Source organism: Colobus angolensis, unplaced genomic scaffold (genome assembly GCF_000951035.1).
Source record: "Colobus angolensis palliatus isolate OR3802 unplaced genomic scaffold, Cang.pa_1.0 Scaffold142, whole genome shotgun sequence".
In the NCBI taxonomy this organism is placed as follows: domain Eukaryota; kingdom Metazoa; phylum Chordata; class Mammalia; order Primates; family Cercopithecidae; genus Colobus; species Colobus angolensis.
The window spans coordinates 1456904-1473786 of NW_012114511.1; the positions used below are offsets into that span (position 1 = coordinate 1456904).

Below are 16883 nucleotides of genomic sequence, written 5' to 3' on the forward strand. Positions count from 1 at the left end.
TAGTTTCCAAATGAAACCGTTCCACCTCAGATCATCAGCCATGATATTGTAGATCCGTCACATACATAATTCACAATAGGGTTCAGGCTCCTATGAGAATCTAATGCTGCTGCTGATCTGACAGGAGGCAGAGCTCAGGCAGTAATGCTGCCAGCATTACCTCCTGCTGTTCAGCTCGATTCCTAACAGGCCACAGACTGGTAACAGTTGGCAGCCCAGGGGTTGAGGACTCCTGCTCTAAGCTATCCCTGTGAGGTAGCCTGAGCTAATAGTTGATGAGTATCCTTCTAGACCTGTACTGTCCAATACCATAGCCACCAGTAATATATGGATACTGAGCACTTGAAATGTGTCTAGTCCAGTTTGAGATGTGCTATAAATGTAAGGTACACACCAGATTTCAAACACTTACTATGAAAAAAGAATGTAAAGTATCTCATTAATAATTTTTTGCATCAGTTACATGTTGCAGTGATTAATATTTTGGATATGATAGGTTAAGTATATTGTTAATTAATTTCACCTGTCTTTATAATATGGCTTTTAGAAAATTTGAAATTATCTGTATAGTTCATGGTTGTTGCTTGCCCTATATTTCTGTTGAATAATACTAGTCTGTACCTTCACATTTACTGATTAGTAAATTATTACTATTTAAATTATTTTAAATTACAGGCATACCTTGTTTTTATTGCACTTTGCTTTATTGTACTTCACAGATACTGGTTTTTTTTTTCAAATTAAAGGTTTGTGGCAACCTTGTGTTGGGAAAGTCTATTGATGCCATTTTCCCAATAACATGTGCTCACTTTGTGTCTCTATGTCGTATTTTGGTAATTCTCACAACATTTCAAACCTTTTCATTACTATATTCATTATGGTTGGTCTGTGACCAGTGATCTTTGTGATCTTTGATGTTACTATTGTAACTGATTGGAGGTATCATGAACCACTCCCATATAAGATGGCAAACTTAATAACTGTTTTGTGTGTTCTGACTGCTCCGCTGACCTGCTGTTTTCCTGTCTGTCCCTCCCCTCGGGCCTCCCTGTTCCCAGTATTTCAACAATATTGATATTAGGCCAATTAATAATCCTACAGTGGTGTCTAAGCTTTTAAATGAAAGGAAGAGTTGTACATTTCTCACTTTAAGTCTAAAGCTAGAAATGATTATGGTTAATGAGGAATGTGTATCAAAAGCTGAGATATGCCAAAAGCTAGGCCTTTTGTGTCAAACAGCTAAGTTCTGAATGCAAAGAACAAGTTACTGAAGGAAATTAAAAGTACTACCCCAGTGAACTCATGAGTGATTGATTAAACCAGTTACAGCATTCCATTAAGCCAATGCCCAAACCAGAGGAAGACCCTCACTCTCTTTAATTCTGTGAAGCCTGAGAGAGGTGAGGAAGCTGCGCAAGAAAAGTTTGAAGCTCCAGAGTCTGGTTTATAAGGTTTAAGGAAAGAAGCCATCTCCATAACATAAAAGTACAAGGTGAAGCACCAAGTGCTAATGTAGAAGCTGCAACAAGTTATCAGAAGATCTAGCTAAGATAATTGATAACAGTGGCTACATTTACTAAACTACAGATTTTTGACGTAGATTAAACAGCTTTATCTTGAAAGAAGATGCCATTTAGAACTTTCAGAGCTATAGAGTAGACATCAGTGCATGGTTTCAAAGCTTCGTAGGACAGGCTGACTCTCTTGTGAGGGACTACTGCGGCTGGTGACTTTAAGTTGTAGCCAGTGTTCACGTGCCATTCCAAAAATCCTAGGACCCTGAAGAATTATGCTAAATCTCCTCCTCCTGTGCTCTATAAATGAAACAAGAAAGCCTGGATGACAGCATATCTGTTTACATCATGGTTTACTGAATATTTCAAGCCCACTGTTGAGACTTACTGCTCAGAAAAAAATGTATTTCTTTCACAATGTTACTGCTCACGGACAATGCACATGGTCACTTAAGAGCTCTGATCGAGATGTTTAGGAGGTTAGCATTGTATTCATGCCTGTTGACATAGTATCCATTCTGCAGTCCGTGGATTTTGACTTTCAAGTCTTATTATTTAAAAAAATACATTTCATAAGGCCACAGCTGTCATAGATAATGATTCTTCTAATCGATCTGGACAAAGTTAATTGAAAACCTACTGGAAAGGATTTATCATTTTAGATGCCTTTAAAACATTAGGGAATCATGGTAGGAGGTCAGAATATCAACATTAAATGGAAGAAGTTGATTCAAACCTTCATGGATAACTTTGAGGGTTTCAGTACTTTAGTAGAAGAAGTTACTGCAGTTGTGATGGAAATAAGAGAGCTCAAATTAGAAGTAGGGCCTAAGATGTGACTAAATTACTGCAATTTCATGATAAAACTTCAATGGATGAGGAATTGTTTCTTGTGGATGAGCAAAGAAAATGGTTTCTTGAGAGTCTACTGGTGAAGATGCTGTTAACATTGTTAAAATGATGACAAAGGATTTAGAATATTCTGTAAACTTAGTTGACAAAGCAGCAACAAGGCTTGAGGGTATTGAGTTTAATTTTGAAAGAAGTTCTACTTTGGGTCAAATGCTATTAAACTGCATTGCATGCTACAGAGAGATCTTTGGTGAAAGGAAAAGTTAGTTGATGCAGCAAATTTTATTGTCTTAAGAAATTGCCATGGCCACTTTAACCTTCAACAATGACCATTCTAATCAGTCGGTGGCCATCAACATTGAGGCAAGATCCTCCACCAGCAAAAAGATTATGCCTTGTTGAAGGCTCAGATGATTGTTAGCATTTTTTAGCAATAGAGTAATTTTAAAATTATGGTATGCACTTTTTTTAGACATGATGCTATTGCACATTTAATAGACCACAATATAATGTAAATATAACTTTTCTGTGCACTGGGAAACCAAAAAATTCCTGGGACTTACTTTATTGGGGTACTTGATTTGTTGTAGTGGTCTGAAACTGCACCTGCACTATCCTTGAGGTATGCCTGTATAAAAACGTAACTATTCAGTTTCAATTTGAGCACCTACTGTGTTCTGGGCACTGCCATGTGTGTGTATATATATTATCTTAAATCTTTGCAACAACCCTATAAAATACATTCTGCTATTATCCTATTTTTACAGCTAATGAAACAGTGCCTCAGATGGTTGTATATGCCTTGCTAGGAGGCAGGAGATCTGGAATTTGAACCCAGAAGGTCTGCTTCTAGAGTTCGTGTTCTTGACCGCTATACTCTTTTGGCTCTCCAGGAAATAAAATTGGGCTCAAATCAGTTAATGTATAGAAAAGACTCTTGAACATTTTATGTCATCAAAGAGTCTTATGACTACTCAGATCTGGGAGAGCTTTGATGTGGAACCGTGCTACACTTAACCTGTATGTTTAGAGGGATTCACATGGTAAAAGAATCACCAGCTGGTTGGTGAGTGAAACAATTCCAGCTCAGTGACCACACTCCCTAGAGGCTAACACCGATAGCCTCTTTTGGCAGTCTCTCAGCCGTGTTCATCAGACATGATGGCCAGCTTTCCCTGGCACCTCCTGCCCCTCCCATTGCTTCTCTTCAGCTTTCTTTGCTGCTTTTCTAACTCTGCCCACTCCTTAAAGGCTGTAGCTTTTCAGGTTTTTGGCTGTTCCCATTCTTCCCTCTGACCTCAAGTAAGTGCATCTAGCCCTGAAACTTTGTCCTTCACTTCCTTGTATATGTCTCACAGATGAATATCTTCCTACTTTTCCTTAAGAACTTCAAAGCTGAATTCCCCCTGTAGAGAGAGACTACTGTTAGTGGGTTAGTGGATGTCTTTTCAGTGCCAGTATTACATTCCTCAAGCTGGCCTCCCCATCCCTCCCACCCTCACTGTGTCACATCCTTACCCAGTATTCCCACTCTTGCACCCCTGACTCTTCTGATTGGCACTGGGGATCACTGCAGTTCTGCAGATCCTCCTCTAGTGGACATCAGATCCATCTTGCTCTTTTAGTCTTCCACTCTGTTTTCTGACCTCATGAAGTTTGGGTCATATCATGGTCACTTCTCTCTTCAGATACCTGTGGTGTATTCCTCATAATACCAAGATAAAGTCCAGACTCCAAAGCTAGGCTGTCATTCCTTCCTATGATATTCCACAGTTTTCATATACCCTGTACTCTAGCAAAGCAGACCCACCCAACAGTCCTCCAGCAGTTCCACCCAACCATTTGCTTGTGTTTCTTCCTTTCTTTTTCCCAGACCTTAATCCAAGCACACTCACAGATACCTACATAGGATACAGTGGTCTTTAAGGGTCCAGCTGCTGAAAAAGCCTGGCGTCATAGATAATGCTGGGAGTAGACAGTAATGAGGGCTCTGCCCTGGTCAGAGCCTGGCTGACTTGCTCAAGGCCCACATGTGGGCACATCTGAGTGATGAGTTGATCACCTTTACTTGTCTGGGACTATGCCCAGGGACTATTTTAATCAGAAAATTTCCCTTTCTGTTGAAAATGGCCCATGAAATAGAAGGATTTAAAATATTTTTCTTTTCTTTTTTTTTTTTTTTGAGACGGACTCTCGCTCTGTCACCCAGGCTGGAGTGCAGTGGTGCGATCTCGGCTCACTGCAACCTCCGCCTCCTGGGTTCAAGCGATTCTTCTCTCTCAGCCTCCTGAGGAGCTGGGACTATAGGCACATGCCACCATGCCTGGCTAATTTTTGTATTTTTAGTAGAGATGGGGTTTCACCATATTGGCCAGGCTGGTCTCAAACTCCTGACCTCGTGATCCTCCCACCTTGGCCTCTCAAAGTGCTGGGATTACAGGCGTGAGCCACCACGCCCGGCCTGAAATGTTTTTCTAAGGAGAAAAGTAATTTGAGAGCAGCTGTTTGGAGAAGAATCATGGCTTTATTTAATGAAAATCTGCATATTTGTATCAAATTGGAATTCCCAGGCCGGGCACGGTGGCTCAAGCCTGTAATCTCAGCACTTTGGGAGGCCGAGGCGGGCGGATCACGAGGTCAGGAGATCGAGACCATCCTGGCTAACACGGTGAAACCCTGTCTCTACTAAAAAATACAAAAAACTAGCCAGGCGAGGTGGCGGGTGCCTGTAGTCCCAGCTACTCAGGAGGCTGAGGCAGGAGAATGGCGTAAACCCGGGAGGTGGAGCTTGCAGTGAGCCGAGATCGCGCCACTGCACTCTAGCCTGGGTGACAGAGCAAGACTCCGTCTCAAAAAAAAAAAAAAAAAAAAAAATTGCCACAATAGGAAATACTAAAAAACATTGCAGGTATGTTTACCCTACAATGGTAGGGCAGAACCAGCCCCCTCCTTTTTTGTTAACAAAGCTATGTCTCAAGTATACCCTATCAAAATTTTTGTGATAATTCAGTGAAGTAATTTCTTAACACTGAAATGTGCTGTCATCTGTGACTGTGCAACAGATATTATTAAAATGGACTTTAAAAATCAATTTTTAATGGATAGAAAAATAGTGTTTGTTGTTTTCCTCTACCCCCAAATTAAAATTCTCAATGTCTGAATGGAACTGCTTTTAGCCTGGCACTAGGAGAGCCACAGGCTGTAACTTGAGTGATTGGCTTTAATTCAGGAAGCCCTGGGTTCAAGTTCTAGCTTGGCTACTTATTAGGAGTATGACTTTGGCTAAGTCCCTTGATTTGCTGTGAGTCTTAGATTCTATATTTTAAAATGAATGAATTTGGAGTTTGGAGGTAACTTCAAGTGCTAAAAGCTCTATGAATCTGAAATGCAAATTATTTTCAGAAAACTAACTTTTCTGACCCATATAGTAGCTTCTCATTGGGCATTGCGAATCACTTCCTCCATTGTCAAATGTCTGCATGAGTCTTCTTAGATTTAAATATTAATCACCCAGATGAATTTAAATTATTCTAGAGCCATAAGTAAAAGTAACATGGGCCCAAGGGTTTGGACAGTAGGAATGCTTAATGAAAAAGGAAATGTGTGAAATTAAGTATTTCAGTGAGTGAAATTAAGCCCCCTGCCTCCAAAGTGCCAAGGATAGTTCAGCATTTTATATCCAAGCTGAGCCCCATGGTCTTTTGCTTCCAGTATGTCAATCAGAGGAGTGTTTGGAGACCAAGGCTCAAGGGGTAAGCATGCGCCCCCACCCTCCTCCCCACTCTTGAGTCTCCTTCAGGCAACATTCCCCTCACTCAGGGTTGCCTGGAGCCTAGAGAACAAGGTCACATATTAAAGAAGGGGTTCCTGGCAGCGGAACAGGCTGGGAAGTGCCAGGAAGCCTCAAGGGAAATGAGTAGCTTCTTATAGGCAGGTTCTGAGTAATGTCCTGCGGGCTGTGGAGATGGAGCTTGACAGCTAAAAGGCAGTTTACTCCTATCCCTGCCTCAGATGGTATTCAGAAGGGCTCCCCCTTCAAAGTCCTGTGAGACTTAAGTATGCACATTCTTTAAATGGTCCTGGTCCCCAGGGGCTACTGTCCCAGGACATTGCATCTGCCTCTCTGTCCTCTCAGGCCAACTTCTCACCATTGGTCCCCAGTTTGAACTCACAGGAGAGAGAATATGCGTAGTGACTCTGAACCCACAAGTCCTAACATCAAAACACTATCTCAATAGGAGGTCCTTTGCAACAAATGTGGGCCTCAGACATATTCAGGGTTCATTTTTTTTTCAGGCAAGAGGATGATATTAATAGATTCAAAAATTTTGTAACAAAGCTCCTCCTCTTCTTCCTCCTCTTCTTTTCTAATTATAGTAGCCCCCAATCATTGAGCACCTTGTAGGTACCAGGCCCTTTGTAAGTACTTAATAAATGCTAAGTCTTCATAATAGTCTGATAGATAGCTACTGTAATTATCCCCACTTTACAGATGAAGAAACTCACCTATGGAGGTGGCAAGTAAGTTGTCCGAAGCCACACAGGCAGCCCAGGAGCCTTGTTGTCCACTGCACTGTCTCCTGCCTTGCCCTCCACTGGGAACAAGCTTACTCTCACTGGTTAGGAACTCATTCACCCACTTAACAGACATTGTTGAGCTCCACCTTTGTTCCAGCCACCATTCAGAGAGGCAAAACCACCAAAGAGAAAGGGACACACTCCCAAGCTCTTCTCCTATCTAGCATTTCAAATGTATTTTACTACCATACTGGGCATTTACTCCTAGATGGAGAAATCACATGCGTTATGGAGAGCCTTGCTAGCCTCCAAACCACTGACAGCTTTCTGGGAACTACTAGCATTGTTATACAGTCCTCAGATGAACATCTCTGGTGCTATAATCTCCAGTAGAAAAGCTTATTATAAGCTTGTTATTCTTGCAGTTACCCTGGAATCACTGCTTATAATGCAAGCAACAAAGACAGGTTCCTATGGTATGTGTGGATGTTAGAGATTCTCCAGGCTGGAAGAAGCAATGGTCACTGGCTCATTTAGTCCTCTCCTCATCTGATGGCTCTCCAGGATATACATGTCTACCAGCAAATTTGTCCCTCCTTCCTCAATCTTGCTCCTCACTTGGCTTCCTTGATATTATGTTCTCCTGGGTTTTCTTTGCCTCTCTGGCTCTGTCTTCTTAGTTTCCTTGTGGCTTTCACTTTCTCTGCTCATACCTTAAATATCCTGGAATAGTAATCTAGAATTTTCTCAAAATTCTGCTGTTAACTGGACAAAGTATGTGGAGGAAAGGAAGAATGTATTTCCAACTGGGTTTGGCCTTCCTATAGGACTGTAAATCAGAAGAGGAACAACCAAATGCCCCATAGGATGAGGAGATTGGGAAGTAAGTTATTGTCAACACAAGTGGCCACTGAAAGAGGTGATGGGGAAAACCAGATGGCCATGTGGAGAGAGGGTTACAGTTAAACAGAAGATGAAAGGAGTCAGCTACAAATCTATGTGGTTACAGAAATATCAGTATCAATTGAGATAGGCAGGAAACAAAATAGAGCATATGGTATTGTCAGAGGCGTTAATGGTTATGCAGAGAAACAAAAAAGAGGGACTACGAGGACACTAGGGGTGAGAGGACTTGCAAATTTAAATAGCTTGGGTTGAAAGACCTCACTCTGTGGAGGATACTGTTGAGTAGAGACCTGAGGAGGTGAGGGAGTGAGCCATGTAGATCCATGCAGGAAGAACTCTCCAGGCAGAGGGAACAGCCAGGGCAAAGGTTCTTAGGCAGAAGCAGTGCAAGGCAGGGAGACCAGGGGGCTGAAACAGAGTGAGTGAGGTGGAAAGTGGTGGAAGAGGAGGTCATAGAGATGGAGTGGAGAGCTGAGAGCATCATAGGCCATTATAATGACACAGGCCGTCATTCTGAGGGAAGTGGGAAGCCACTGGAGTCTTGATGCAAACAATGAGAAGACTCAATTACATTTTAAATGGATCACTCTAGCGCCTACCTTGAGAACAGACTAGGTCATGGGGGTGGGAAGGGAAGCAGCAAGGAGACCTGGACAAGGGTCACTCAGCCCTTTGTGGCCAAACTCTCCATTCCTGAAAGTACTTTGGACTTGTTAGGGTCCTGAGGTTCTTTCCAACTCTAGAGTTGCTTCTGATAAAGAGGGAGTAATGGTTTGGGTGTCTTTATAATCAGTCTGTTCAAAGTACTTCATTTATGAATGTGGTATGTCGTGGGAGAAAAGAACTGTACTGTTGTTTTTCTAGCTCATACAAGGCCTTCCTGGGGGTGCCTAGGAGGAGAATTCAAGTCTTCATCAGCAGAGGCCTGACTGCTACTTCATACCTTTCCACATCTGAACAGAGAGTGGATCACATGCTGGATCTCAGGATGCACCAGCACAAAGACCCTTCTCATAAACACAGTGCTCAAATCTGTCTCTCAAAGGTGATTATTATTTTTATAATAATTAAAGAGCTCCAGATGCTATTTAGAACAAGCTGATGTAATTCTATTTATAGCTGCTTCCCTAGTACCTGACACGGTGCCTGATATATAATAAGTGCCTAATAACTAGAAAATATTTATTGAGTAAAAAAATTGAGAAAATAGAAGATACCGGAAAATAACTTGTGCATGTTCCCACTACTGCATCTCCCAGTCCACCTGCACTGTGCTGTCAACTCCACCTTTTCTCCCGTTACAGTGAGTGAAGTGTTCACACTCCTGCTAAGGCCAAGTCCTCTACTTCCACACTAAATCCCATTCCCTGTTGCCTACTCAGGGACTTTGCTTCCAAAGCTGATGGTCAGGTCTCCGGTCTCATTAGCAGCATTTGACATTGTCATCACTCCCTGGTTCTTGCTACAGATACTTTGGCATCTGGGCCAGCACTCTCTTGGTTCTTCTCTTACTTCAGCCTTCTTTGCTGGATACTTCTCATCTTCCCATGCTTTAAACATTGTTGTGCTCTGGGGCTTGGTCCTCAGTTCTCTGCCCACATTCATAGTTACAATGATATTATATCATTTAAATGCATTGATATGTCCAAAAGTATGTTTTCATTCCCATTTTCCCCTGTGAACTTCAGGCATGTATATTCAGTTGCTACTTGGCATTTCCACATGAATGTCTAAATATGTGTCTGAAACTCAAGTCTTGGTTTCCATCTCTACTCCCCCTGCAAACTGCTCCCCCTCGGGTCTTTCCTGTCTTAGTAAATGGCTTTCTAATGTGCCATTGCTTGAACTAAACACCTGGAATTGTTCTTGACTGCTCTCTTTCTCTCACATCTCATATACAATCCAATTGTAAGTGTTATTGATTTTACCTTCAAAATGTAATCACAATATGCCACCTCCTCAAACCGGCCATATCCTTCCTATCTGAATTACTGCAGTGGCCTCCTAATTGGTCTCCTTACTTCTGTTCGTATCCCACTGTCACCTGTTCTCTGTATAGCAGTCAGTGATCCTTTAAAAACTGAAGTCTTATGATGTCTCTTTTGTGCTGAAAACTCTCCAAAGGCTACCTCCTCTGACTTCATCTCTACTTCTCTTCTCCTCATTCATCTACATCAGCCACACTAGTCTCTTTGCTGTTCCTTGAACACGTCCAGCTTGCTCCTGAATCCAGGTTTAAACACATACTATTCTTTCTGCCTGGAATGCTTTTCACCTTATCAGAGTAGAGGGATAAGAGGGCATGCTCTTACCTGCTCAACTACTCTGATAAGGTGAAATTTGAACAGTGATTTGAAGCAGGAGGGGAAGCAAGTCATGTGGATATTTATTCAACTCACCTCTCTCAATGAAATAAATTTGATTATTGGCTGGATATTTGAAGATACTAAGATATTATTAATTTTCTTTTAGGCTTGATAATGTTTTTCTGGTTCTCTTTTAGAAAAAGTGTTCTGATTTCTGTTACTAGCCTGGATGGAATAGCAAACAGGTTAAAAAAAGAAAAAAAACAAAACAAAAGCAAACATAAATAACTATTTTTAGGTATTGGAAATAGTCAGCATGGGACTGTGATCCCTAAGTAAAGGGAAACCAGTGAGGCAAGCCATATGACCACCATAGCTTGCTTTCTGGAGGCACATTCCAGTCTGTAGTGCATGGAGAGGGATCCCAGAAGCGTAGCAGGCAGTCTCACTGAGTTGAAGAGACAGAATGGGGTTTTGGAAGGCTGAGGTGATTACATGTTGTGTGGCAGAGCTCCAGAGAGAGGGGTAGTATGCAGAAACAAGCAAGCAAAGAAACAAACCAAACAAAACTAAACAAACAAAAGACACCACAAATTTAAATAGGGGTTCTTTGGAGTGTTTGCTGAAAACTAAGTCATGAATTTATAGAGTGAAACTCCACAAACAACTGTCAAGGAGCTGTAAGCCAAACAATTTTCAGAGCTCACCCAGAGTGGGGAGATACTTGAGCTCTGATCATCCAGAGTTGACGCTCCTTGTTGATTACCCAGAGCATTCAATAGAGACCCCAGAAGTGTGTCTCTGTAGTACAAAGATAAACCATCTTTACAGTAAGTCTTCTCCAGATCCACTATGAGAAAGCTTTACATGGATCAAACTCATCACAAGTGATATAACAGCCTGTCAGAATAATGCTGAAAACTTTGAAGGAAGACAAAATCCAGAGGCTCACAATCATAACATGCAGAGTGCCCATCATTCAACAAAAAATTACCAGACATTTCAAGATGCAGGAAAAGGTCATCCATAATTAGGTAGCAATATTAGTCAATAGAAATCAACCCAGGAATGACAGAGATGGTGGAGTTAGGAGTCAAGACTTCAAAACAGTTACTGTAAATATGTTCAAAGATTTAAAGGAAAATACAAAAATGATGAGGAAGGAAATGGGAGATATAAAAGAGAACCAAGTAAGATTTTAATAATTGAAAAATATAATATCAGAAATGAAAAACCCACTGATTGGAATTAAAATCACAAAAAACCACAGGAAAAAAACATCAGCGACTGTGAAGCACAGAAAGAAAAAAAATTAATAAAAGGAAAAAGAAATGTTACATTTCAGTGATGTACACAAAAATGTTTACAGAATAAATTTATGATAACTGGGGTTTGTTTCTAAATAATTCAAGGTTAGAGAGAAGGGAGATGGGGGAAGTATAGATGGAGCAAAGATTGGCCATGAATTGGTAACTGTTGAACATGGGAGACAGATCCATGGAATTCATTATGCTTTTCTCTTGATGTTTTGCATTTCCTTAAAATTATTTGTAATAAAAATTTGAAAATATTCTCTAGGAAAGAAAAAGTAATTAGAATCTTCCTTCTGGAAAGAGGCCAATGAGAAATAAGTTCTTCCCTCTACAGCACTTCTGATTTAACAGTCTTGAACTCTGCTCTGAGCATCAGAAGCAGGGACTAAGCTATACAAGTTGGGGATCCTATAGCTAGAGACACATCCCTCTTATTGGAGTAATGCTCTGACACCCAGGAAGAGACATATGAGGACTCAGGAGGAAGTCCTCGTTCAAGAGGTTCCATTAACAGTAACTACACCTGTTCAAAGGAAAGTACGGTTGCATTTACCAGAGTCTTCTACCTGGGGTCCCAGTGGGAAAATGGGGTGGGTGGGTGATTGGTGCTGTAAATACTTTAAATTTTATTCATAAATCCAACATGTGAGATTTTTTCTAAGCATCTAGTGTTAAAATGCTCAATTTAGTTAAACAATGGCATATGTACTAGGGAGAAGTGGGACAGATTCTGAATTGTGAAGGTAAGGCCACAGAACTCACTCTGTAACATACTTCAATGTCCCTTCACAACTTTAGTGTCAGTGACTCTACTAAATGAGCCTTTAGTCACAGGGTTGCTGGTTTTTAATTTTTATTTATTTTTTTAATTTTAGACAGAGTCTTGCTCCGTCGCCCAGGCTGGAGTGCAGTGGCGCAATCTTGGCTCATTGAAACCTCCGCCTTCCAGGTTCAAGAGATTCTCCTGCCTTAGCCTCCTGAATGGCTGGGATTACAGGTGCACACCACCATGACTGGCTAAATTTTTTATTTTTAGTAGAAGCGGGGTTTCACCGTGTAGATCAGGTTGATTTCGAACTCCTGACTTTGAGATCCGCCTCCCTCGGCCTTCCAAAGTGCTGGGATTACAGGTATGAGCCACTGTGCCCAGCTGGGTTGCTGGTTTTATAAAGTCCCTGGAAAGACAGGTGGGTTGTCCTTCCTATGCCCTTTGGATAAAACCGTTCATCTCATCTTCCTTCGCCTATTCAGAAATCCAACTTTGAGACCATTTTTCCAACTGGTCTCAGCTTAGGCATCCATAGGATGTTCTCTAGTGGTTCTACTCTTGTAGCACTCTTGGGCTATATTATTTAGTTAGCACAGGCCATATGTTAGGTTACCTTTTCAAGTGTTTGTTCTATTGTGATTTTGTTGATTGATGGCACAGACACATTGACCCTGAATACATTTTGACTCATTGTGAATATAAACATAATGAAAATTATGCCAATATTAAATTTTTGTCCAGAAAGCAAAATCTGAGGTGAACACCATTAAGCCAATTGAATTATTTGGTCAAATCTTGATATTGATTTTTTGTCTTTTTTTATTTTCTGTTTTGCTTGTTTTACTTAAAATATTCCCATCAAATTCACATATTTTTGATGTAGATCTTAAAATTTATTGATAAGGTTTATATACAGAGTCACTGATTTTAGTTTTTGCAATTTTTAATTTTTTCCTACTAAGACTGATTTTTTTTTTAATCAACCGATTTTGCAGCTCTCATTGTTACAAAAATCTGTAACACATTTTGCCACATTCAATTTTAATCACTGCCAGTTTTATTTTATTTTGATTATTCCTTCTAGTAATGGTTCTCATAAATTGGGTAAAAGACAGGCTTTCTTAGTTAATCAATGAGGAAATTGGGAACAATTTCCTTGGCAGCTCCAGTGGCACACCATGGCAGCATAAAATACCACTACAAGAGAAATTTCATAGCTTTTTAGTACACCCGCTTACACAAATAATAAGAAAATGTTATTCCTGTAAATTTTTAGATGTATATTTATTATCACAGTTCTACTATATACCAATATTTAGTGATAACAGAAATATCTTTTAAGCTATGCAATTTTATGCCCTTTAAAAATCTGAACTTGTTTTCTTAAGACTGCCGATGGACTATGTTTAAATGATCAAAATAATATGTTTTCCCATGAAACTACTTTCAATATATGTGTAATGAATGTTCAATGTATGTACTTAAAAAATTTCTGCCCCCCCGCCCCCCGCCACCCCAAACATTTCCTTTCAAAACTGGACTTTGTATACAGGTCTGTGTATCTTAAAGACAGAAGATGACTATGACTTTCTTGTTGGTAATCTACTCACCATTTTGTCTATCAAGAGTACACTGAAGAGGGGAGGAAGAAGTTCAGAAGTCAGAGTGTAATAATGTCCTACTATAATTAGCAAGGAGAGAATAAAAGTAGAGTGACTTGCTTACCTAAGACCCACTTCATAATGAGCATTTCTGTCCAGGAGAACTGTGTGGTTTTCACTCTGAAGATTTGTTTTGGGTAGTCTGTGAAGGTTTCATTTGGCAGGGTTTTAACACCTTCAAATCGGTCAGATGCATTCACAACTAATAATCCCAAGAAGATTGTAAAAGAAACTGCATGAGCTACAAACTTCATGAAAGGGCTCCTCAGGGTTCGTCCTAGCTGGAAAGAAAACATGTGCAAGACATGTTAAACTGGCTCTAGGTGGATGCAGGTCTTTCTTTAAAACATCGCTTTCACCAAGGTTTAACCAGAGAATCCTTCGTCTTTGACAGAAACTGCTAACTGAACCCATATAACATTTTTTCTTGAACTTTTATGTGAGATGCTGCTTGACCAAACTTCCTTGGTCAATATTTTCCTATTTAGAAGACTTAGTGGGAGGGGCTAAGAGAATTGATAGAACACACCTGACAATCACCATGTTACATCTGATTGCACTGATACCTCCAACTGCGTAAATATGAAAAAATAATGTCTGCATAAAGTTCACAATTTTAAAAAATGCACTTTGAGTATGCTCAGTTTTTGTTTAATCTACTCACTTGGGCTTCATTCTTAGAGTATTTGTTCTCAACCTTTCTTGTATGTTGATATATTTATTTAAAGCTATACATTTCTCACTAGGTACTGCTTTAGCTGCCTTCTCCTAAATTTTCACTTGTAGCATTTTCATTGACATTCAGTTACAGTATTTTATATATTATATTTTTATTTCATTTTTAACTCAAGGATTATTTCATTTCCAGACATAGAGGACTTTTTTTCTCCCTGCTTTAAAAAATTTGAATTTTATTGCAGCATCTTTATAGAACATAGCCTCTATGATAGTATTCTAAAATTCATTGAAGTTTTCCTTTTGGCCTAGTGCCTGAAATGTCACAAGCTGGAAATGGTCCAAAAGATGCCCTATTAAGGAGCAAATACTAGTCACATCTTCTCTATCTCATGGCACGCCATCCAAAGGCCACTTAGATCTTTGGGATCGACTTGAGGGCTGCACATTGAGTACTTGCCAACCTCCTGTTAATGAACTCAGTTGGGACTTTTCCAGCTCATTGCCCTCATCTAAGCGCCAAATCCTACCCCTCATCCAGGTACGATCATAAAAGCAAAGAGGAACATCTTTTCTGAAGCTCAGTTTCTTTTCCAAGGTAGATACTCAATTATAACCAGTGACTGATTACTTGACTTTCACATTCTGCCTCATTCAGCAGTCCTAGAGTGAAATGTTACCCAGGAGATAGACTATTGGTTCAACAGAAGATCAGTTACAGGGGTTTCTCTAAGTAGAATTTTCCCAATTGTGACTATGTTCAACACAACATTTATAAATCAGATGACTTGATAATGTTCTTTTATTGTGCTTCAGTATGTTAATCATCCACTTTAATTATTGTAGTTATTATCATAACATTATTATGATTCTGATGCTATAGAACCCATTTATTAAAATAAAGTATTAGTTTTTATCTTTTTAAAAATCTGGATTTTAAAAAATATTCAAACATTAGGAATCCCTGCTTGTGTTAGAATTCATCTGCATATTGTCATATGACACTAGGAATAACTTCAGAAATATAAAGAGATGTTGGCTGGGCGCGGTCACTCACACCTGTAATCCCAGCATTTTGGGGGGCCGAGGTGGGCGGATCACGAGGTCAGGAGATCGAGACCACAGTGAAACCCCGTCTCTACTGAAAATACAAAAAATTAGCCGGGCGTGGTGGCAGGCGCCTGTAGTCCCAGCTACTCAGGAGGTTGAGGCAGGAGAATGGCGTGAACCTGGGAGGCGGAGCCTGCAGTGAGCCGAGATCGCGCCACTGCACTCCAGCCTGGGTGACAGAGCGAGACTCTGTTTCAAAAAAAAAAAAAAGAGAGATATTTATCTGACAATATTCCCACAAATATTTTACAATAACATTTCTGTATACTGTTTATTATTTACAAAAATAGGGACTTTAGATTATTTTTGGCAGTAGACAGATGTGCTAGTTATAGAATGCAGAGATTAAATGTAAGGACAAATACAACATTTTATATAAATTCAGTACAAAACTAAATTAAACCATGTCTCTTTTTGATTTATATGATATTAAATAGCTAGTTTGAAGTTTCTGGCATTTTAGCAAATGGTATTAGCATCTTGGAGCCCCATTTCCCAACCAGGACTTTGGGATGTTTTGGCGTATCCAGGAGACAGCCTTAGGTAGTCATCACATTGTTTCTTGTCACTGTGTCCTGACTGAGCTGCTGATGAGAGGTGAGGGGAGATGGAGAATGACTGCAGGGAGGAGAATAGAGCGTGAGGAGAGGGGAGACTGAAGAGAGGGCAAGGGATACCAGGTCTTGTGTATCCCAGCAAGGTTTCAAGAGTATTAGAAAAAGCTGAGGAACTCTGGAAAAAGCTGGGGATCTCTGAAAAAGCTGGGGAACTCTGAGATAGACACGACTCTTAAGGGGTCAATTTTCCCCATCCTTTATCTGTGGGCTTTACCTAGTATATTCAATGATCATCTGGATGAGGATATGGGGTATACCTCTCCAACTTCTCACCCGGGTGAGGCACCTGATTGCTGGAATTTGTATGTAACTGCACCCAAGCTGGCTTTGGGTTTCCCCAGAAGACCTGGTTTAAGGAATTTAATATTCTCTTTGTTACCTCCTTCAAGCTGTTATCTTCTAGAAGAAGATGAATCTGCAAAAATTATTATATTTACTATAAACCATAATAAAAAGTCCTGATAATGTCTTTTGGTGATTTGATGGAAAGTTACCCTGGGCTCAGTTCCCACTTGATCTAGGTCATAGGGAGGAAAAGGGAGGTTGGGAATTGATGTTCTTTTCCTATACTTCTGGGTTTGAATGCATCTTTTTATCTGGTAAAACTTTGATAAAGGTCAAATGAGATCCAGTCATTTCAAT

The 16883-nt window shown here is 40.2% G+C and overlaps 1 protein-coding gene across 3 annotated transcripts in view; it reads right to left on the reverse strand.

Moving 5' to 3' along the window:
• Positions 1–16883, reverse strand: part of TRPC7 (transient receptor potential cation channel, subfamily C, member 7) — a 137812-nt gene that overhangs the window by 40308 nt on the left and 80621 nt on the right. For all 3 annotated transcript variants that reach the window (XM_011935265.1, XM_011935264.1, XM_011935263.1), the window contains one exon: positions 13904–14120. In XM_011935265.1, the coding sequence (XP_011790655.1) occupies positions 13904–14120 (217 nt within the window). The remainder of the gene's footprint in view (positions 1–13903; positions 14121–16883) is intronic.